Source organism: Coregonus lavaretus, assembly GCF_964263955.1.
Source record: "Coregonus lavaretus genome assembly, chromosome: 13".
Classification (NCBI taxonomy): domain Eukaryota; kingdom Metazoa; phylum Chordata; class Actinopteri; order Salmoniformes; family Salmonidae; genus Coregonus; species Coregonus lavaretus.
In genome coordinates this window covers 8,593,333-8,615,545 of record NC_140000.1, presented here as the reverse complement: position 1 = coordinate 8,615,545, position 22,213 = coordinate 8,593,333, and the positions used below count along the sequence as shown (strand labels likewise).

At 45.4% G+C, this 22,213-nt stretch overlaps 1 protein-coding gene across 1 annotated transcript; it reads left to right on the top strand.

The window, feature by feature from the left end:
• Positions 1 to 1,500: 1,500 nt before the first annotated feature.
• LOC311140274 (urotensin-2 receptor-like) lies at positions 1,501 to 2,652 on the top strand (the record flags this gene model as incomplete). The annotated part of the gene is made up of 1 exon (XM_084175253.1): positions 1,501 to 2,652. One exon carries the CDS (start codon positions 1,501 to 1,503, stop codon positions 2,650 to 2,652), a length of 1,152 nt encoding a protein of 383 aa, XP_084031379.1.
• Positions 2,653 to 22,213: the final 19,561 nt, after the last annotated feature.

Sequence of the window (22,213 nt, the reverse complement as noted above, 5' to 3'; positions counted from 1 at the left end):
CATTTAGAAGGCCTAGCCTATTAGTTTTAGATTATGATGTGGTAGCCTTGGCATAACATTTTTAGAAAGCAAAATTAGGCTAAAATATTAAACAATATCTAAGCATCAATCTAAGGAAAGAAACCTCCAGTAAAAATGCAGCAGTCTGAATGAAATGTCCATGTGTCAGAGATATTAACAGAGATGTTATTTAAAGGGACACCTTAAACCCGGTGGGGCATGCGCCACAGCGGGGTTTCGGCAGGCCCTCCATAGTTCAACAGTAGCTCTTAACCTCGGTACTGGCGGAGCCAACATGTGTCATAGGCTTTTTTCTGCACTCTAGTTTTACCCCCTAGAGTCTGCTCTGATGTTACCGCATACAATTACAGTCACCACAATTACCACTACACCGAGAGCTATAAGTTGGGTTGGATAGGTTATTTGGATTCACCTATAGGAAACCACGTTGCAAACAAGTCTATACTAGTGTGTTTATAACAAGTATTAACTTCTTATAATTAGCCTAATGTAATTTCGCAATGTTTTGTTTAATAAAACAGTGGTTTTCAAACCTCATTTTATGTCCTAATAAATCACCGATTGCCAAACAAAACCTGATATTGTATTGCCTACAGCATGGGTTACCTCTGTCTCCTGTCTTACTCTTAGATCACCAGCCACAGCGGTGTAGCAAGCCGATGGAATTTCATAAACCGGTGAGGAATATGTTCTGTTAAGTAAAAAATGTGGTGACAGCGTGACGCCCGAGTCTCCGCATTCTCGTGACCCCGGTGTGCAAATGCGCACGTTGAAATAAATCTAGCAAGGGCCGAAAAACGCGTCAGCTTGCTTGCCTTCATGTTCAACTTCAAGAGGCGCGCGGTGAACATTTTTATGCGTCGGTTCCCCATTTAGTTTCGTGCCATGAAATCGTTGCCCATCTCCAGCCGTGTGACCTTAACAGCAGTGCAGCGGGTTCATCAGTAGATTTATGGCCTACAATTGGCTCTATACCCCTACACAGAAAAGCCTATTAATTATTTTATGAAACAGTGTGAAAAAGCACTATAAATTTATCTAGAATTGAAGCTTTGCCAATATGACTCCTATGATGATGCCTTTCTAAATTGCATCTGTTACTGGGCCTACCACACAAATACATTGACAGAACATTAATCCATATGCCAAAAACAAAATGCCCAAAAAGAGGCAGAATACAGTTGTGTGGTAAATAATTAAATGCAATAAATGGTTTTGAGAAGGCCATTTACGGTGTTTCAATGCTAATAAGTATAACTTTCTCCGCTCCCATTTTCCCTTTCTCAACCATGCTCCCCATCTCCCTCTTTCTACCTCCCCCCCACCCCCCACTATCTTTCCCTACTTCTTACCATTGTCCACCAAAACCCTCCCATCCAGCCAAGTCGACTCAAAATAATAGTTCCTCTCCCTCTGACATTTATATAAACCCAGCTAACCTTCACACCACCACCATTTCAGAAGTCTCAACTAAAAAGTATGGATTTCTCTAGCTCCCTACCTCCCTCACCTTCTCCATCCTACACTTCCCCCCTCATCCCAAACTCCTCCTTCCCCTCCTCCTCTCCATCCATCTCTCATTCCCCCAGCCTGGCCTCAACAGCTCTCTTCTGCTCCCTCCTGTCCCTCCTGGCTCTCCTGGGCATTGGGGGGAACCTTTACACCATGGGCCTCCTCCTCAGACGCAGGAGAGGCAGAAGGAGGCGAGGATGTTCTAGATGCTGTTTAGGAGGGAGAGGAGTACCGTTACCATCCTGCCTCTCCTCCTCTTCTCCCCCCTCCCTCTCCCCTTCCTCCTCTCCCACCTCCTCCTCTTCCTCAACTTCCCTCCATCTCCAGGTGCTGAGTCTAGCTCTGGCGGACCTCCTCTACCTCTTCACGGCTCCCTTCATCGTGTACGACAGCCTGGCGGCTGACTGGGCGTTTGGGGAGCTGGGCTGTCGCCTCCTCTTCAGCCTGGACCTGATCACCCTGCACGCCTCCATCTACACCCTCACCGCCATGAGTCTGGACCGCTACCGGGCTGTGGCCAACCCACTGGCCACCTCGTCCTCCCCCTCCTCTGGGCTACTCCGTGTGGGCCTAGCCTGGGGCCTGGCGGTGGCCCTCAGCCTGCCCATGATGATCACCCTCCACCTGGAGTACGGAGATGAGGGCCAGCTGTGTGTCCCTGCCTGGGACGAGCAGAGCTCCAAGGTGTATATGAGCGTGCTGTTCTGTACCAGTATGATAGGCCCGGGGCTGGCCATCGGGGCGCTGTATGCTACTCTGGGCCGTCTCTACTGGGTGTCCCAGACCCGTCCCTGGGCCAGTGGGGGTAGCACGTCCTACCCTCCGCGGGCCCCAAGGCCCAAGGTCCTGCTCCTCATCCTGGGGATAGTCCTGGCCTTCTGGGCCTGTTTCCTGCCCTTCTGGGTGTGGCAGCTGCTGCCGCTATACCGGCCCGACATGCTGCGGACAGTACCGGTGGGTACCCAGGTGACGGTGAACCGGATCCTAACGGGGCTGACGTACGGGAACTCATGCGTGAACCCGTTCTTCTACACGCTGCTCACAGGGGGGAAACGCAGGAGGAACAGGCAGACACCGACGTCAGCGAATCAGCTCTGTCGCAAGAGCAGTCCGCAATAGTGTTAGTGACAACACAGACAGTCCGGTACAACAGACTGCAATGGGGGCTGGTGGGGGCTGCTTACAAACTGTCCAATTCAAACAACCCCGTCTCCCCGTGAAATATCACAGGGTATTTCACTGTGTGATTGTTACTCCATAAGAACTATACCAAAGATAGCACTTTGTGTGCACGTTTGTGATCGGACCATATTTCCTATTTGGAGATTAAAAATGTGACTTGGGCTGAGCGAAAATACAATCTCTGTTGTGTCAAAGCTTCAAAACTGTTTAAGAGAAATATCTCATTGATTGTATGAATTTTCTAAAATACATACACATAGGGGCCATGAGTGGAGTATGACAACAGGGAAGCAGAGTTTGTGTGTTATGTTATCATTTAGGGGGCTTTCGTGGACCCGTGCATTTCCAGTAAAATTACAACGCTCTTCTATAAGTCTGGAATGCCATCAAAGAAAATGTTTTGCTTTTGAACAGCAACTGACTGTCACTGGTCATGACATATTTGGAGAGTTTTCGTTAAAAAGTTGTTTATTGACACAGAGATGATGTTTAAGGGGGTAGGGACCTTGTGTCATGCACCCGTAAAGCTTGATATGCTTTTAAAACTACAGACCTTTTTTATTATCAATACCTGCATGTTGGGTTTGGAGTTTTATTTTGTAATGAACTGTGCAATGCTTTGCATGGTGATGATGACACCTGTATTTATATCCAGTTTGATGTGTATAATATTATATAATATATAACCTGAAATAAAAAACATGCTTTATACACTTGAGTCTATGTCACAGGTTTTTTGTTCCATAGAGGAGAGGATGTGTTCCTCCTTGACCCCTCAGAAAACATAACTGAAAATGCAGATCTCATACCCACGGTTTTATGGTGTTTATGACCATAGCAGATGAGGAGAGGGGAGAGAAAGAGAGATAGCCAGAGAGAGAGAGAGACAGTGAGAAAATGAGGGATGGTCAGAGAGGGAGCAAAGCAAGGGGGAAGGAGGGGGACAGAAGGCGAGAAGGAGAAGGAGCGACAGAAAGAGAGAGAGAGAAAAAAGCAGTGAAGGGTTGGCCAAGAAGAAAGTGTGGAGTGGAAAAATCCCTGGGTTTGAGTTTGCACTCATACTTTTATTTGTGTGTCTGTGTCAGCGTGTCTGTGAGTCTCTCAGGTCTTCCTCTTCCCTGTGTGTGTTCGCTGGGCAGTCTCTCTCTGTGTGTCTCCCTGTAGAAACGGCCTGTCTGTCTGTGTCTGGCTCAAACACTGACTGTACTGTACACCCAACAAAACCCTGCGGCTCTTTGATGCAGATGAGCAAATATTATTGTTTGACAGAGAGGAGTGAGGTTTGGGGGGGTGGGAGGGATAAGGGGCTGGGTGGTGTTTGGGATAGGGGCTGGGTGGTGTTTGGGGGGTGGAGGTGTACGTGCGTGAAGGAGTTTGTTTAGAAGTATTGCGTGGGTGCATATAAGAGAGGGGAGAAGAACAATGGACTTGGTGATGCAGGGTTAGAAAAACTGAAGTAATCAAACTAAATTATAGAGAGATAACATGTTGCATACCTTTTTAATATACAGTGCATTCGGAATGTATTCAGACCCCTTGACTTTTTCCACATTTTCTTACGTTACAGCCTTATTCTAAAATGGATTAAATAAAAGAAAAATCCTCAGCAATCTACACACAATACCCCATAATGACAAAGCGAAAACAGCTTTTTAGAAATAGCTTATTTACATGAGTATTCAGACCCTTTGCTATGAGACTCGAAATTGAGCTCAGGTGCATCCTGTTTCCATTGATCATCCTTGAGATGTTTCTACAGCTTGATCGGAGTCCACCTGTGGTGAATTCAATTGATTGGACATCATTTGGAAAGGCACACACCTGTCTATTTAAGGTCCCACAGTTGACAGTGCATATCAGAGCAAAATACAAGCCATGAGGTCGAAGGAATTGTCCATAGCGCTCCGAGACAGGATTGTGTCGAGGCACAGATCTGAGGAAGGGTACCAAAACATTTCTGCAGCATTGAAGGTCCCCAAGAACACAGTGGCCTCCATCATTCTTAAATGGAAGAAGTTTGGAACCATCAAGACTCTTCCTAGAGCTGGCCGCCCGGACAAAATGAGCAATCGGGGGAGAAGGGCCTTGGTCAGGGAGGTGACCAAAAATCTGACGGTCACTCTGACAGAGCTCTAGAGTTCCTCTGTGGAGATGGGAGAACCTTCCAGATGGACAACCATCTCTGCAGCACTCCACCAATCAGGCCTTTATGATACAGTGGCCAGACGGAAGCCACTCCTCAGTAAAAGGCACATGACAGCCCGCTTGGAGTTTGCCAAAAGGCACCTAAAGACTCTCAGAAGCAAGATTCTCTGGTCTGATGAATGCCAAGCGTCACGTCTGGAGGAAACCTGGCACCATCCCTACGGTGAAGCATGGTGGTGGCAGCATTATGCTGTGGGGATGTTTTTCAGCGGCAGGGACTGGGAGACTAGTCAGGATTGAGGCAAAGATGAACGGAGTAAAGTACAGAGATCCTTGATGATAACCTGCTCCAGAGCGCTCAGGACCTCAGACTGGGGCGAAGGTTCACCTTCCAACAGGACAACGACCCTAAGCACACAGCCAAGACAAAGCAGTAGTGGCTTCGGGACAAGTATCTGAATGTCCTTGAGTGGCCAAGCCAGAGCCTGGACTTGTTGAACCCGATCAAACATCTTTGGAGAGACCTGAAAATAGCTGTGCAGCGACGCTCCCCATCCAACCTGACAGAGCTTGAGAGGATCTGCAGAAAATAATGGGAGAAACTCCCTAAATACAGGTGTGCCATCTTGTAGTGTTATACCCAAGAAGACTCGAGGCTGTAATTGCTGCCAAAGGTGCTTCAACAAAGTACTGAGTTAAGGGTCTGAATACTTATGTATTTCTAAGAAACAGTTTTTGCTTCGTCATTATGGGATATTGTGTGTAGATTGACGAGGGAAAAAAACAATTTAATACATTTTAGAGTAAGGCTGTAACATAACAAAATGTGGAAAAAGTCAAGGGGTCTGAATACTTTCCGAATACACTGCATGCAATAATTGACATGTTTAAAACTGATGTGATACCACTAATCCCAAACTATTCTAATAATCTCATAAATTCTTTGATTCAACACAACGTTTAGTCATAACATCCTATAGAAATAATATAATAAATCTATCCATTTTATCATATCAGTTCTATCACCATACTATGGTTCTGTCCTCTGTATGATGTGACCATTAACTCCAGAGTTAAAGAAACAGAGACAGAAGGACACTTTATTAAATTCCAGACCCTCAGAGGTATTCGGCTTTAGATGGATGTTTGAGGGTTAACACTGATCCATCAAGTCGGCTTTTTTATTTCATTGCTGAAGGTAAAAGGCCTGTCTAATATTACATTACTTATGAATGATGTTTTTTCTCTGACCATTCAAGTCATGTGGCATTGCAGGACATAAGGGAACAGTTTACATTTACACAATTGTTTCCTGGAGGAAAATCAGGGATGGTCATGCTTTTTCTATTTCAGTCAGGGGGAGTGTTTAGTATTTTTTTATTTAGTCCAGGGGAGGGTCATGTAATTTGTAATCGATTAAATGTCATTTTGGTCATACTGGAATATGTACCGGTATTCTTCCGATGACGAGACCGCCTACAGGGAGGAGGTGAGGGCTCTGGGAGTGTGGTGCCAGGAAAATTACCTCTCACTCAACGTCAACAAAACAAAGGAGATGATCGTGGACAGTGACTGTACGTACATACCCCAACCAGAAGCCATGGATTACAGGCAACATCTGCACTGAGCTAAAGAGTAGAGCTGCCGCATTCAAGGAGCGAGACTCTAACCCGGAAGCTTATACGAAGGGAAGCACAGCCGCAAGCTGCCCAGTTACACGAGCCTACCAGACGAGCTAAATTAATTCTATGCTCGATTCGAGGCAAGTAACACTGAAACATGCATGAGAGCATCAGCTGTTCCGGATGACTGTGTGATCACGCTCTCCGTAGCCGATGTGAGTAAGACCTTTAAACAGGTCAACATTCACAAGGCCGCAGGGCCAGACGGATTACCAGGACGTGTACTCCGAGCGTGCGCTGACCAACTGGTAAGTGTCTTCACTGACATTTTCAACCTCTCCCTGTCTGAGTCTGTAATACCAACATGTTTCAAGCAGACCACCATAGTCCATGTGCCCAAGAACACTAAGATAACCTGCCTAAATGACTACCGACCCGTAGCACTCACGTCTGTAGCCTTGAAGTGCTTTGAAAGGCTGGTCATGGCTCACATCAACACCATTATCCCAGAAACCCAATATCCACTCCAATTTACATATTGCCCAAACAATTCCACAGTTGATGCTATCTCTATTGCGCTCCACACTGCCCTTTCACACCTGGACAAAAGGAACACCTATGTGAGAATGCTAATCATTGACTACAGCTCAGCGTTCAACACCATACTGCCCTCAAAGCTCATCACTAATCTAAGGACCCTGGACCCTCTGCAACTGAATCCTGGATTTCCTGATGGGCCGTCCCCAGGTGGTAAGGGTAGGTAACAACACATCCGCCACGCTGATCCTCAACACGGGGGCCCCTTAGGGGTGCGTGCTCAGTCCCCTCCTGTACTCCCTGTTCACTCATGACTGCATGGCCAGGCACGACTCCAACACCATCATTAAGTTTGCCGATGACACAACAGTGGTAGGCCTGATCCCCGACAACGTCGAGACAGCCTATAGGGAGGAGGTCAGAGACCTGGACATGTGGTGCCAGGACAACAACCTCTCCCTCAACGTGATCAAGACAAAGGAGATGATTGTGGACTACAGGATAAAGAAGAGGACCGAGCACGCCCCCATTCTCATCGACGGGGGTGTAGTGGAGCAGGTTGAGAGCTTCAAGTTCCTTGGTGTCCACATCACCAACAAACTAACATGGTCCAAGCACACCAAGACAGTGGTGAAGAGGGCACGACAAAACCTATTCCCCCTAAGGAGACTGACAAGATTTGGCATGGGTCCTCAGATCCTCAAAAGGTTCTACAGCTGCACCATCGAGAGCATCCTGACTGGTTGCATCACTGCCTGGTATGGCAACTGCTCGGCCTCCGACCGCAAGGCACTACAGAGGGTAGTGCGTACGGCCAAGTACATCACTGGGGCCAAGCTTCCTGCCATCCAGGACCTCTATACCAGGCGGTGTCAGAGGAAGGCCCTAAAAATTGTCAAAGACTTCAGCCACCCTAGTCATAGAATGGTCTCTCTACTACTGCACAGCAAGCAGTCCCGGAGTGCCAAGTCTAGGTCCAAGAGGCTTCTAAACAGCTTCTACCCCCAAGCCATAAGACTCCTGAACATCTAATCAAATGGCTACCCAGACTATTTGCATTGCCCCCCCACCGACCCCTCTTTTATGCTGCTGCTACTCTCTGTTTATTATCTATGAATAGTCACTTTAATAACTCTACCTACATGTACATATTACCCCAATTACCTTGACTAACCGGTGCCCCTGCACATTGACTCGGTACCGGTACCCCCTGTACAGTGGGGGGAAAAAGTATTTAGTCAGCCACCAATTGTGCAAGTTCTCCCACTTAAAAAGATGAGAGAGGCCTGTAATTTTCATCATAGGTACACGTCAACTATGACAGACAAATTGAGAAGAAAAAAATCCAGAAAATCACAATGTAGGATTTTTTATGAATTTATTTGCAAATTATGGTGGAAAATAAGTATTTGGTCACCTACAAACAAGCAAGATTTCTGGCTCTCACAGACCTGTAACTTCTTCTTTAAGAGGCTCCTCTGTCCTCCACTCGTTACCTGTATTAATGGCACCTGTTTGAACTTGTTATCAGTATACATTTACATTTACATTTTAGTCATTTAGCAGACGCTCTTATCCAGAGCGACTTACAGTTAGTGAATACATATTTTTATATACTGGCCCCCCGTGGGAATCGAACCCACAACCCTGGCGTTGCAAACGCCATGCTCTATCAACTGAGCTACATCCCGGCCGGCCATTCCCTCCCCTACCCTGGACGACGCTGGGCCAATTGTGCGCCGCCCATGAGTCTCCCGGTCGCGGCCGGCTGCGACAGAGCCTGGATTCGAACCAGGATCTCTAGTGACACAGTTAGCACTGCGATGCAGTGCCTTAGACCACTGCGCCACTCAGGAGTAAAAGACACCTGTCCACAACCTCAAACAGTCACACTCCAAACTCCACTATGGCCAAGACCAAAGAGCTGTCAAAGGACACCAGAAACAAAATTGTAGACCTGCACCAGGCTGGGAAGACTGAATCTGCAATAGGTAAGCAGCTTGGTTTGAAGAAATCAACTGTGGGAGCAATTATTAGGAAATGGAAGACATACAAGACCACTGATAATCTCCCTCGATCTGGGGCTCCACGCAAGATCTCACCCCGTGGGGTCAAAATTATCACAAGAACGGTGAGCAAAAATCCCAGAACCACACGGGGGGACCTAGTGAATGACCTGCAGAGAGCTGGAACCAAAGTAACAAAGCCTACCATCAGTAACACACTACGCCGTCAGGGACTCAAATCCTGCAGTGCCAGACATGTCCCCCTGCTTAAGCCAGTACATGTCCAGGCCCGTCTGAAGTTTGCTAGAGTGCATTTGGATGATGCAGAAGATGATTGGGAGAATGTCATATGGTCAGATGAAACCAAAATAGAACTTTTTGGTAAAAACTCAACTTGTCGTGTTTGGAGGACAAAGAATGCTGAGTTGCATCCAAAGAACACCATACCTACTGTGAAGCTTGGGGGTGGAAACATCATGCTTTGGGGCTGTTTTTCTGCAAAGGGACCAGGACGACTGATCCGTGTAAAGGAAAGAATGAATGGGGCCATGTATCGTGAGATTTTGAGTGAAAACCTCCTTCCATCAGCAAGGGCATTGAAGATGAAACGTGGCTGGGTCTTTCAGCATGACAATGATCCCAAACACCCCCCCCGGGCAACAAAGGAGTGGCTTCGTAAGAAGCATTTCAAGGTCCTGGAGTGGCCTAGCCAGTCTCCAGATCTCAACCCCATAGAAAATCTTTGGAGGGAGTTGAAAGTCCGTGTTGCCCAGCGACAGCCCCAAAACATCACTGCTCTAGAGGAGATCTGCATGGAGGAATGGGCCAAAATACCAGCAACAGTGTGTGAAAACCTTGTGAAGACTTACAGAAAACGTTTGACCTGTGTCATTGCCAACAAAGGGTATATAACAAAGTATTGAGAAACTTTTGTTATTGACCAAATACTTATTTTCCACCATAATTTGCAAATAAATTCATTAAAAATCCTACAATGTGATTTTCTGGATTTGTTTTTCTCATTTTGTCTGTCATAGTTGACGTGTACCTATGATGAAAATTACAGGCCTCTCTCATCTTTTTAAGTGGGAAAACTTGCACAATTGGTGGCTGACTAAATACTTTTTCCCCCCACTGTATATAACCTCGCTATTGTTATTTTTCTAATTTATTGAAAATGAAATACAGAAATATCTCATTTACATAAATATTCACACACCTGAGACAATACTTTGTAGAAGCACCTTTGGCAGTGATTACAGCTGTGAGTCTTTTCGGGGTAGGTCTCTAAGAGTGTTGCACACCTGGATTGTACAACATTTGCCCATTATTCTTTTCAAAATTCTTCAAGCTTTGTCAAATTGGTTGTTGATCATTGCTAGACAACCATTTTCAGGTCTTATTATAGATTTTCAAGTAGACTTCAGTCAAAACTGTAACTCGGTCACTGAGGAACATTCACAGTCTTCTTGGTAAGCAACCCCAGTGTAGATTTGGCCTTGTGTTTTAGGTTATTGTTCTGCTGAAAGGTGTATTCATCTCCCCATGTCTGGTGGAAAGCAGACTGAATCAGGTTTTCCCTATAGGATTTTGCATGTGCTTAGCTACATTCCGTTTCTTTTTTATCCTGAAAAACTCTTCAGTCCTTAATGATTACAAGCATACCCATAACATGATGCAGCAACCACTATGCTTGAAAATATGGAGAGTGGTACTCAGTAATGTGCTGTAGTAGATTTGCCCCAAACATAACACTTTGTATTCAGGACAAAAAGTTAATTGCTTTGCCACATTTTTAGCAGTATTACTTTAGTGCCTTGTTGCAAACAGGAATATTTTGGAATATTTGTTTTCTGTACAGGCTTCCTTCTTTTCACTCTGTCAATTATTTTATTTTTATTTTTTATTTTACCTTTATTTAACTAGGCAAGTCAGTTAAGAACAAATTCTTATTTTCAATGACGGCCTACACCGGCCAAACCGGACAACGCTGGGCCAATTGTGCGCCGCCCTATGGGACTCCCAATCACGGCCGGTTGTGATACAGCCTGGAATTGAACCAGGGGGTCTGTAGTGACGCCTCAAGCACTGAGATGCAGTGCCTTAGACCACTGCGCCACTCGGGAGCATTGTGGAGTAACTACAATGTTGTTGATCCATCCAAATGTTTCTCCTATCACAGCCATTAAACTCTCTAACTGTTTTAAAATCACCATTGGCCTCATGGTGAAATCCCTGAGCGGTTTCCTTCCTCTCCGGCAACTGAGTTAGGAAGGACGCCTGTATCTTTGTAGTGACTGGGTGTATTGATACACCATCCAAAGTGTAATTAGTAACGTCACCATGCTCAAAGGGATATTCAATGTCTGCTTTTTTTTTTTAAACCTATCTACCAATACGTGCCCTTCTTTGCGAGGCACTGGAAAACTCCCTGGTCTTTGTGGTTGAATCTGTGTTTGAAATGTACTGCTCAACTGAGGGACCTTACAGATAATTGTATGTGTGGGGTAAAGAGATGAGATAGTCATTCAAAAATCATGTTAAACACTATTATTGCACACAGAGTGAGTCCATGCAACTTATTATGGGACTTGTTAAGCACATTTATACTCCTGAACATATTTAGGCTTGCCATAACAAAGGGGTTGAATACTTATTGACACAAGTCATTTCAGCTTTTCATTTTTAATTCCTTTGTAAACATTATTCCACTTCAACATGATGGGGTATTTTTTTAAATTCAGGCTGTAACACAACAAAATGTAGAAAAGGTCAAGGGGTGTGAATACTTTCTGAAGGCATTTTCTAAGAAAATGTACTTCCTTCCCATGTTTTGTGCTGCTGGGATTGTGCACAACTAGGCTATACTGCATTACACACAGCAATGGATAGGCTATCCCAATCATGAGCCCTGGCCTGCCCTGTTCTTGCTGATGTAGACCTAAAGCTTTTTGTGCTGCCTAACCAATGGCTGTGCTGTGTACAGTGGCACTTCAGGAGGCGAGTCAAAGGCTTCTTCCGGAAATACATGTTATTTGTCAAAAAAATGCAATATCTGTGTGCACGGACTTGGCCTACTGATGTTCTGTTCTGTTTAAGAGGGAGAGCATGAAGATGAGAAGGAGGACCGGAGTTAAGCTTGCTACTGCTAGGATTTCTTTTAATGAAAACAATATGTTTCGTTGCCCATGAGCGTGCCGTCTTTAGCCAACTCTCTTGCCAACTCTCTTGCTATCTCTCTCAGAATGACCTTCTTGATCCAAACCAGTCAGGTTTCAAGACTGGTCATTCAATTGAGACTGCTCTTCTCTGTGTCACGGAGGCTCTCCGCACTGCTCAAGCTAACTCTCTCTCCTCTGCTCTTGTCCTTCTAGACCTGTCTGCTGCCTTTGATACTGTGTTGGTTCCATTCTTTATTCATGGCTGTGTTCTTAGGCAAAATTGTGAGTGAGCCCACTCCCTTGGCTGAGAAGCAACCCCACACATGAATGGTCTCAGGATGCTTTACGGTTGGCATGACACAGGACTGATGGTAGCGCTCACCTTGTCTTCTCCGGACAAGCTTTTTTTCCGGATCCCCCAAACAATCGGAAAGGGGATTCATCAGAGAAAATGACTTTACCCCAGTCCTCAGCAGTCCAATCCCTGTACCTTTTGTAGAATATCAGTCTGTCCCTGATGTTTTTCCTGGAGAGAAGTGCCTTCCTCGCTGCTCTTCTTGACACCAGGCCATCCTCCAAAAGTATTCGCCTCACTGTGCGTGCAGATGCACTCACACCTGCCTGCTGCCATTCCTGAGCAAGCTCTGCACTGGTGGTGCCCCAATCCCGCAGCTGAATCAACTTTAGGAGACGGTCCTGGCGCTTGCTGGACTTTCTTGGGCGCCCTGAAGCCTTCTTCACAACAATTGAACCTCTCTCCTTGAAGTTCTTGATGATCCGATAAATGGTTGATTTAGGTGCAATCTTACTAGCAGCAATATCCTTGCCTGTGAAGCCCTTTTTGTGCAAAGCAATGATGACGGCACGTGTTTCCTTGCAGGTAACCATGGTTAACGGAGGAAGAATAATTATTTCAAGCACCCTCCTTTTAAAGCTTCCAGTCTGTTATTCTAACTCAATCAGCATGACAGAGTGATCTCCAGCCTTGTCCTCGTCAACACTCTCACCTGTGTTAACGAGAGAATCACTGACATGATGTCAGCTGGTCCTTTTGTGGCAGGGCTGAAATGCAGTGGAAATGTTTTTTGGGGGAATTAAGTTCATTTTCATGGCAAAGAGGGACTTTGCAATTAATTGCAATTCATCTGATCACTCTTCATAACATTCTGGAGTATATGCAAATTGCCATCATAAAAACTGAGGCAGCAGACTTTGTGAAAATTAATATTTGTGTAATTCTCAAAACTTTTGACCACGACTGTACTTTGCCATGTTGCTTACAAAACAAAGAACAGTTTCTAAAACTGTATCTAAGGCTCTGGTCTGTCCTAGGAGTGGGAGTAAACAGTAGGCAAGTTCTCTGCTATCTGCTTTATGTTTTAATTATTATTATGGGTATAGTGGAGGGTCACTTGCTTTTTCCCAAGAGTTCAGGGAGGGTCGGGTAAAAATATATTTTACTGAAGGAGGGCAATCCATTTTCATTTCAGAGAGGTCTGATTTTCTCCAGTTATCTCTCATTATAAATAATGTACAGTTTCTTGGTTAGTATTGAGAAAGGCCTAAATGTAATTAGTGATGGGGAATCTCAAATCCGCAGAGCGAGTGGACCTACACAGGGGGTAAGGAGGGAGCTGGTCAGTCCTGTAGAGACATATTGGTAACACCAGACTCCTTAAACACTGATGATGAGAAACATTGGTGATGAGCAGTTTGTTGGATTGGTTGGCTGATGGGAAAACGCCCTCTTCCATGGTACCATCATCAACATACACGCAACAAGACCCTCTGGAGACATCCAAAACCAAAGTGGCTCCAATAATTACGTGATGTCAACAAATGACGCATTCACTTTCATGGCGATTTGGGTGAACTGTGGAAAATCCTGTGGATTTCAGAACTGTTCTAGCCATCTGAATGTGCATCCTGGCCGTTCTGTCAGTATGGTTGGGAGCCCCTCCTGAAGTCTCGGGCTTCACCGCCATGTGTTTCCATTTACCTGGGTTACCTCGGAGCGTGACGTTCCTACCGCAGTTATTATCCAGCGCCCTGTGCGGTCACTCCGTGGGGGGCGCTTCTTCTGTGAAGTTAATGCAATAGCCATCCACCTTGAGACCCTTACTGTCACAGACAACTAGATGGACTCAGAGACCTTCTAAGTCCAACTGGGCTCTCGGACTAGATGTTATAGGGGAGATACAGCATATTTGACAGAGATGCTGTACAAAGAAAAACATATTGGCATGCTCTTGGGACGAATGTAGGGTTCATGTGGGAATGTGCTCCACGGATCCCAAACTTACAACAAAATGACAGAAATGGGGGGTTAAACTGAAGCTCATCCAAAACAGACATTTCTCTCCATTTTCGCCATTGGGGATTTGACAGTGTGGAGCTGGTCGTTGAATATTGCCCGTGTCAGGCATATTGGACAGGCCTTGGGTGTCAGTGTATTCTCATACTCCATATATCAGATGATTAAGTTATCCCTCAGGTCTGCTGGGATGACTGAGTGTTTGATAAACTTCAAACACGTTGTGTTTATTCGACCCAACCAAACCGGCGGAAAATATTGTCTCAGTCGGAGGCTTAGCCAATCCATAAACTGTGGGTTTGTGTTGGTAGTAACCAGCCCCTGCAGGTCGGGTCCAACCATAACTTCTGCCCTCCTGCTCTCCACAGAAACGTCTTATTTCACCCCGAGACGGCCAGCAGTGTCTTCGTCCTCCTCTCCTCTCGTCCGCAGGGAGAGCAAGAAGACAAATATTTTCTTTCAGGAGCGGTGCTCTGTTACCTGAGAGTTTCCTAAATCCAGCACATGTCTATTTCCTGGAACTGCTGAGTGTCTTTCCATCCCCTCGCCCCTCCGCCCCACCCTCCAGACCCTTCTCTCAGCCAGTGTTTGGGCCTGGAGCAGGTGCCCCTCCCCTGGGCAGCCTGCTTAGGAAAGGCCCCTGCTGTGCAGACGAGACTGGGCCGCAGCCCGGGCCAAGCTCATGCTGTGAGGGGTATAAGAGGCTCCCTTCTCTCCAGACACGCACAAAAAAGATTCGCCTTGCACTCCTCCTCTTCTTTTCGCTCTGTTTCTCTCCAAAATGCAATCTTCCCATCTGTTTTCCCTCTCTCAAATCACTCTCTTTCTCTACTTTGCCACTCTCTCTGTTTCCCTCTCTCTCTGCCTCCCTGTCCCTTCTCTCACCCCATATGACTTTATAAAGGTTACAGACAGAAGCACGTCCATCAATGCTGGAAAATTATGAAAAACATGACTACTAAAAAAGGTTTAATTCTTTACTCAAGCTATCAAAATAAGCAGTAAGAGTTACTGTAGTTCCTCATGTCCTGTAGTTCCTCATGTCCTGTAGGCCAAGCTGTGTGAGCAAAGAAACGTAATATATTGACTCCCTGAAGCATCACAACCAGCAACAACTGACACATGGTTACTTACTACATCATTTAATGTGGTAACAACATTTATCAAAGTATCAGGGTAGGGTTTATTTTAGCGAATGCAATCGAAAACCTGTTCAAAACTCCCCTACTCGTAATTGCTGGTTTGACAGCAAACACTCAAACCAGGGAAAATAAAGTGTCTCTTTGTTAACCTCATGGCACCTCCACCATGAGGCACCCTCCTCCCCGCCACGTCCCCTGTCTTCACACTTCCCTGTCAGCCGCCAACATCAGGCGAGACCCAGGCTTGTGTGCTTTGAAGGCTGGAGGTTACATAAACCTACATAGGCACTGCAGTTCGCACATCGGCTCTTACTAGGAAAGACTGTAAATATGGCATGTCTCTCCATCCCTCTCCAGGGCTTGACATTAACGCTTGTTGCCTTGTCTGGGACAAGTAAAAACATTTAATAATGTTGGACAAGAATAATATAGAGTTGAGTTGTCCGAATGGACAAGTAAAACAATCGCACAAATCACAATATCAAACAATTACTCTGATCAGAATTGGATCAGAATTGGATCATTGTCCCCCCTGGACACGATGTACTGCTGTTCTCCTAATTTCTGCAGAGCGCATCGAGTAGGATTGTATTGAATTGACAGGAGGAGTCTTTCAATCATCCCGGGTTGTGAGCTTTTGAGATCAAAGCAAAGAGCCGTGTGTAGCCGCGTGTGCACATTTGTTGGTATTCCGTGCTAATTAGTGAGTTATTTGCATAGTTATAGCACAGTTTTGGTCAGCAAACAGGGTTTGTACAGTCATGAAAATCCTGGAAAAGTAATGGTGTGCAGCTGTGCGCATCACCTACGTGTGCTAGTGCGAGTCGGTCAGAGTAGAGAGAGAGAGACATTGCAGCAGGTAGGCCAAGCCTATACAGTGAGGGAAAAAAGCATTTGATCCCCTGCTGATTTTGTACGTTTGCCCACTGACAAAGAAATGATCAGTCTATAATTTTAATGGTAGGTTTATTTGAACAGTGAGAGACAGAATAACAACAAAAAAATCCAGAAAAACGCATGTCAAAAATGTTATGAATTGATTTGCATTTTAATGAGGGAAATAAGTATTTGACCCCTCTGCAAAACATGACTTAGTACTTGGTGGCAAAACCCTTGTTGGCAATCACAGAGGTCAGACGTTTCTTGTAGTTGGCCACCAGGTTTGCACACATCTCAGGAGGGATTTTGTCCCACTCCTCTTTGCAGATCTTCTCCAAGTCATTAAGGTTTCGAGGCTGACGTTTGGCAACTCGAACCTTCAGCTCCCTCCACAGATTTTCTATGGGATTAAGGTCTGGAGACTGGCTAGGCCACTCCAGGACCTTAATGTGCCTCTTCTTGAGCCACTCCTTTGTTGCCTTGGCCGTGTGTTTTGGGTCATTGTCATGCTGGAATACCTATCCACGACCCATTTTCAATGCCCTGGCTGATGGAAGGAGGTTCTCACCCAAGATTTGACGGTACATGGCCCCGTCCATCATCCCTTTGATGCGGTGAAGTTGTCCTATCCCCTTAGCAGAAAAACACCCCCAAAGCATAATGTTTCCACCTCCATGTTTGATGGTGGGGATGGTGTTCTTGGGGTCATAGGCAGCATTCCTCCTCCTCCAAACACGGCAAGTTGAGTTGATGCCAAAGAGCTCCATTTTAGTCTCATCTGACCATAACACTTTCACCCAGTTCTCCTCTGAATCATTCAGATGTTCATTGGCAAACTTCACACGGGCATGTATATGTGCTTTCTTGAGCAGGGAGACCTTGCGGGCACTGCAGGATTTCAGTCCTTCACGGCGTAGTGTGTTACCAATTGTTTTTTTGGTGACTATGGTCCCAGCTGCCTTGAGATCATTGACAAGATCCTCCCTTGTAGTTCTGGGCTGATTCCTCACCGTTCTCATGATCATTGCAACTCCATGAGGTGAGATCTTGCATGGAGCCCCAGGCCAAGGGAGATTGACAGTTATTTTGTGTTTCTTCCATTTGCGAATAATTGCACCAACTGTTGTCACCTTCTCACCAAGCTGCTTGGCGATGGTCTTGTAGCCCATTCCAGCCTTGTGTAGGTCTACAATATTGTCCCTGACATCCTTGGAGAGCTCTTTGGTCTTGGCCATGGTGGAGAGTTTGGAATCTGATTGATTGATTGCTTCTGTGGACAGGTGTCTTTTATACAGGTAACAAGCTGAGATTAGGAGCACTCCCTTTAAGAGTGTGCTCCTAATCTCAGCTCGTTGCCTGTATAAAAGACACCTGGGAGCCAGAAATCTTTCTGATTGAGAGGGGGTCAAATACTTATTTCCCTCATTAAAATGCAAATCAATTTATAACATTATTGACATGCGTTTTTCTGGATTTTTTTGTTGTTATTCTGTCTCTCACTGTTCAAATAAACCTACCATTAAAATTATAGACTGATAATTTCTCTGTCAGTGGGCAAACATACAAAATCAGCAGGGGATCAAATACTTTTTCCCCTCACTGTACAATAATGATAGGCAACAGACTAATTAGATAACTACATAACAACTAACTACATATCGTGTAGCCTGGCTAGTTATCTCGGCAGCTAACGCTTTACATTAACATGTATTAATCTCACCGGCACTCAAACCGCAAATGACCGACAAGCAGTTGATGAACGGGTGCCTTAAAGCTGGAATCCTTAATGCGTCCGTTTTCTTTTTAAACCATCAAATCAAATCTTATTTGTCACATGCGCTGAATGCAACAGGTGTAGACCTTACCGTGAAATGCTTACTTACAAGCCCTTAACCAACAATGCAGTTCAAGAAAGAGTTAAGAAAATATTTATTGAATAAACTAAAGTAAAAAACAAAATTAAAAGTAACACAATAAAATAACTATAACGAGGCTATATACAGGGGGTACCGGTACCGAGTCAATGTGCGGGGGTACAGGTTAGTCGAGGTAATTTGTACATGTAGGTACGTGTAAAGTGACGCGTGACCATAAGCTTGACAACAAAAATTATGACAACGGTGGTGGGGCGGCCAGGGGTGCCTTTTCCCCCCTACTGCAGATTCCACCTTTAATAAACCAATGCAACATACTCCGGTTGTAAAACCGTCTCTCCAGCGCTGAATATTGGGATCAGAAAAATAATTCTGCCACTGTTGGAAAGCTGGGATTCCCCTCTATTCAACATTGGCCATGTCATTCTCACAACTTCAAAATATTTTCTTAGAATAGCCTAGTTGACAAATAAATCCCATGCTGTCAATAGATCTCCCCTAAAACCTGAATATTTTAGCCTTACAAGGTTATAGATCAACATGTCTTAGTTAGTTACCTTGCTTTGAAGTAGCCTACTAAAGCCATTTGATCCCTGATTCATTGAATGAGGAAATTATTTTATAAAGAAAGAAAAAGTATTTGGTTGTAATTGTAGGCCTAATGTTGCAATATTGTATAGGCTATGAAGAGTCCTCCAGGCGAGCCTTAAAGATGGAATCCGCAGTAGGGGCAAACAGCGCCACTGGCCACCCCACCATCGTTATTGTTTTTGTTGCCGAACTGAGGAGCATCGCGCAGCATGGTAAAAAAAAATGGTGCTCTTCTATCGACGTCGGGGGGGGTCACTCTTCATGGCCTATAAAATATTGCAACATTAGGCCTACAATTACAACCAAATACTATAATAATTAATTGTATTTAGTACAATTTTCAATTACCTTTTTGGCCCATTGTGTTACAGACCAATTTTTTTGGGGGGGGGACAAATGACTTGAGCTTTCGGACAAGTAAAGAATCTGTCATACTTAAGGACAAGTGGCTAAAATGTTTAAGTCAAGCAGTGTATCCCTCTGTCTCTCCCTCTTTCCCTGTATCTGCCCATAAACAGTACTCCCTTGTCAAGTTGGGCATCAAAGTTCCCCTGACTTCTGACCTATTGACACTTAGCTCATCTGAACCCCATTCCTGAACCTACCCTTCAAAATATTTGGAGACATAATGCAATTCTCAGATCTTGGCTCATTCATCATATGACACTTTAGGTCTAACAGTTCACCACCAAATGGAACAGAAGGGCAAACATATTATAGCTTGCCTTTTACTGTTGAGGGTCACTCACTTTTAATCAACTGGTGGTGGGCAGTTATTTATTTTAAAAATATGGAACTTTATGTGTTATGAGAAAAGTGTTGGCTCTATTTGAAAATACAGGAATGTTGCTGTGTCGAATCAATGTATTATTTGAGTGCCACATTGTGGTGAAAATAAAACGAAAACATTATTCGGTCAAAATTCTCCAAAGAATTTTATGTTTATTATTCTACCCTTCAATGTTGTAATAAACGATAGAAAGTTGCTCAAGTCAGCTGGGTCCAGATACATCTGCAAGATTACAATAAAACGTCTGATCAAATTAAGATCCTACATCTGTGCACTAATACAGCCATGTGAACTACATGGGTTCTCACAACACGTCTCACCTGTCCTCCCTCTCATTTTGGTCCCTGTATTGTACTGCGCTCATTGCACTGCAATTCTCCTTGTCCTCTGCCTCTGAGCTGCCATACTGCATGGTCACACAAAAAGAAGAGATAGGTGTTGAACTGACTCAGTCCCAGAGAGTCAAGAGTCAGACTGAGATCCACTATGCTGCCGCTTACGTCTCATCACGTATTGTCTCACAAAAAATGCCAACGGGGCCACGGAGAGGATCAGGAAGGTACCAAAGCAGGTGACCAGTATCAGAGACAGGTCTGGATGACGGCAGCATGAGAGAGATCAGGATACAAAGTGAATGGTAAAGATTGGCAGTTTTGGCACCAGAATAATGAACATGATTTCAGACCAGCAATGAGGAATGACAACCTATGGCAATTGGCAAACTAAACTTTCAGGTGATACAGTATGAACTCACTGTCTAGTGTGATGCTGATCTCCTGGCTGCTCCTCCTGGCCCTGCCTGCTCTGACCACACAGCTGTAGGTCCCCATGTGACAGCTAGAAGCCCTCGCCACGCTGTACAGCCCACTGACAGAGTCCCTGACCACCGGCCAGCCGTCCCTCAGGAAGGAGAATGTTACAACCACTGTGGTCTGGTTACGGTCAGGATCAGGGTGACTATGTAGACCGTGGTTACCATGATGTTGGCTCAGTTTGCTGTCGCTAAGCTGGACCTCACAGGTGAGGTTGAAAGCGCCGCCCTCTTTGACCACGGTCGAAGGAGATGCTGACAAAGTCACTGATTTGAAGCGCTCTGGGGAGCATATTGATCACACAGATTGATTAGAGGAGGAAGTTGAGTAAATGATAGATTACAAAGAAGTGAAATATATTCCAACTGTCACAGACAAGAGCTAGAGTAATGAGTGGGGCTTTTCAAGTAAATCTATGAAAAAGAGCATGCCACCACTTGCAAGACAAGACACCCATTACTCATGTGCTACACTCTCCCCTCACCAATGACATTAACAGAGACTGCCTGGCTGTATTGGGTGTAGAAGACTGGCTGTCCTCTCCCTGCTCTGCACCAGTACTGGCCTGTGTGTGTGACAGAGGCACGCCACAGTCTGTAGACCGCCCCACCTCCACCACCGCCTCCAGCACTAGCCCACAGCTGCTCCACAGGGCCTGTGTCCTGCCTAATATAGTGTTATGAACATTAGTCTGTTCCACTTGTCAGTACATTCCAGTTCATGTACACATGTTTTACTATAATCACTCAGGGAGTGATGGATACAACATGTAGCCTAACACCCACATTCTATTAGATTGAACTGAAATCTATCACACCTCCCAACCTCCATTATAAACCATCAGAGAAGCAACATAAAGAGGGAGCCGGAGGTCACACCTGTCTTTGTGCCAGTAGAACTGCCAGCCCAGCCCAGAGTGGCCAGGTAACTGACACGCCAAGGTGACTGTGTCCTCAGTGTACACCTGTCGTCCTGGCTCCACGCTCAGAGTGGGCGTCAGTAGAACCTCTGTGAACACATGCAGAAGCCTAGAATTTCAACAAACAGTGGGCTATGTTTTGGCAAAGAACCCAAAGTGTATATTTCAAGACAGTGCCCAGTCTGCCCCACCTAAAGTCTACATTAGGATCCCCCCACTGCGTTCTCACTTTCCACAGTAACCTGCACCTCTCTGCTGTGTCTCTGTGCACCTGTGTGGTCAGTAACAGTACACCTGTATCTGCCAGACTGGCTCTGAGTTATCTTGTCTATCTGCAGAACATGGGACCCACTGGCCACAGTCACGTTCTCTCTCACAATGCTGTATGTCAGGGCAGGTGCAGGGGTCGGTAGGGGAGGTTCCCTGTTATTATGGTTCCCTGGTACCAGCCCAGCCAGGCAGGTGAGGGTCAGAACCTCTCCCTGGACCAGGAGTAGGCATGGGTTAGCCTTCAGTACCACAGAGGACAGCTGTGCCTGGGCTGAGACAGTTTGCTACATCAGACAACTTGATCTGGAATATGATTAATGGTCTGAAAATGAAGAGTGTGTGGTATTTAAATTATTCTCACCTGATGATGGATAGGCCACCAGTGTACTCAACACTAGAACAGAATTGACAAGACATTATGCATAATAAGGCTTGG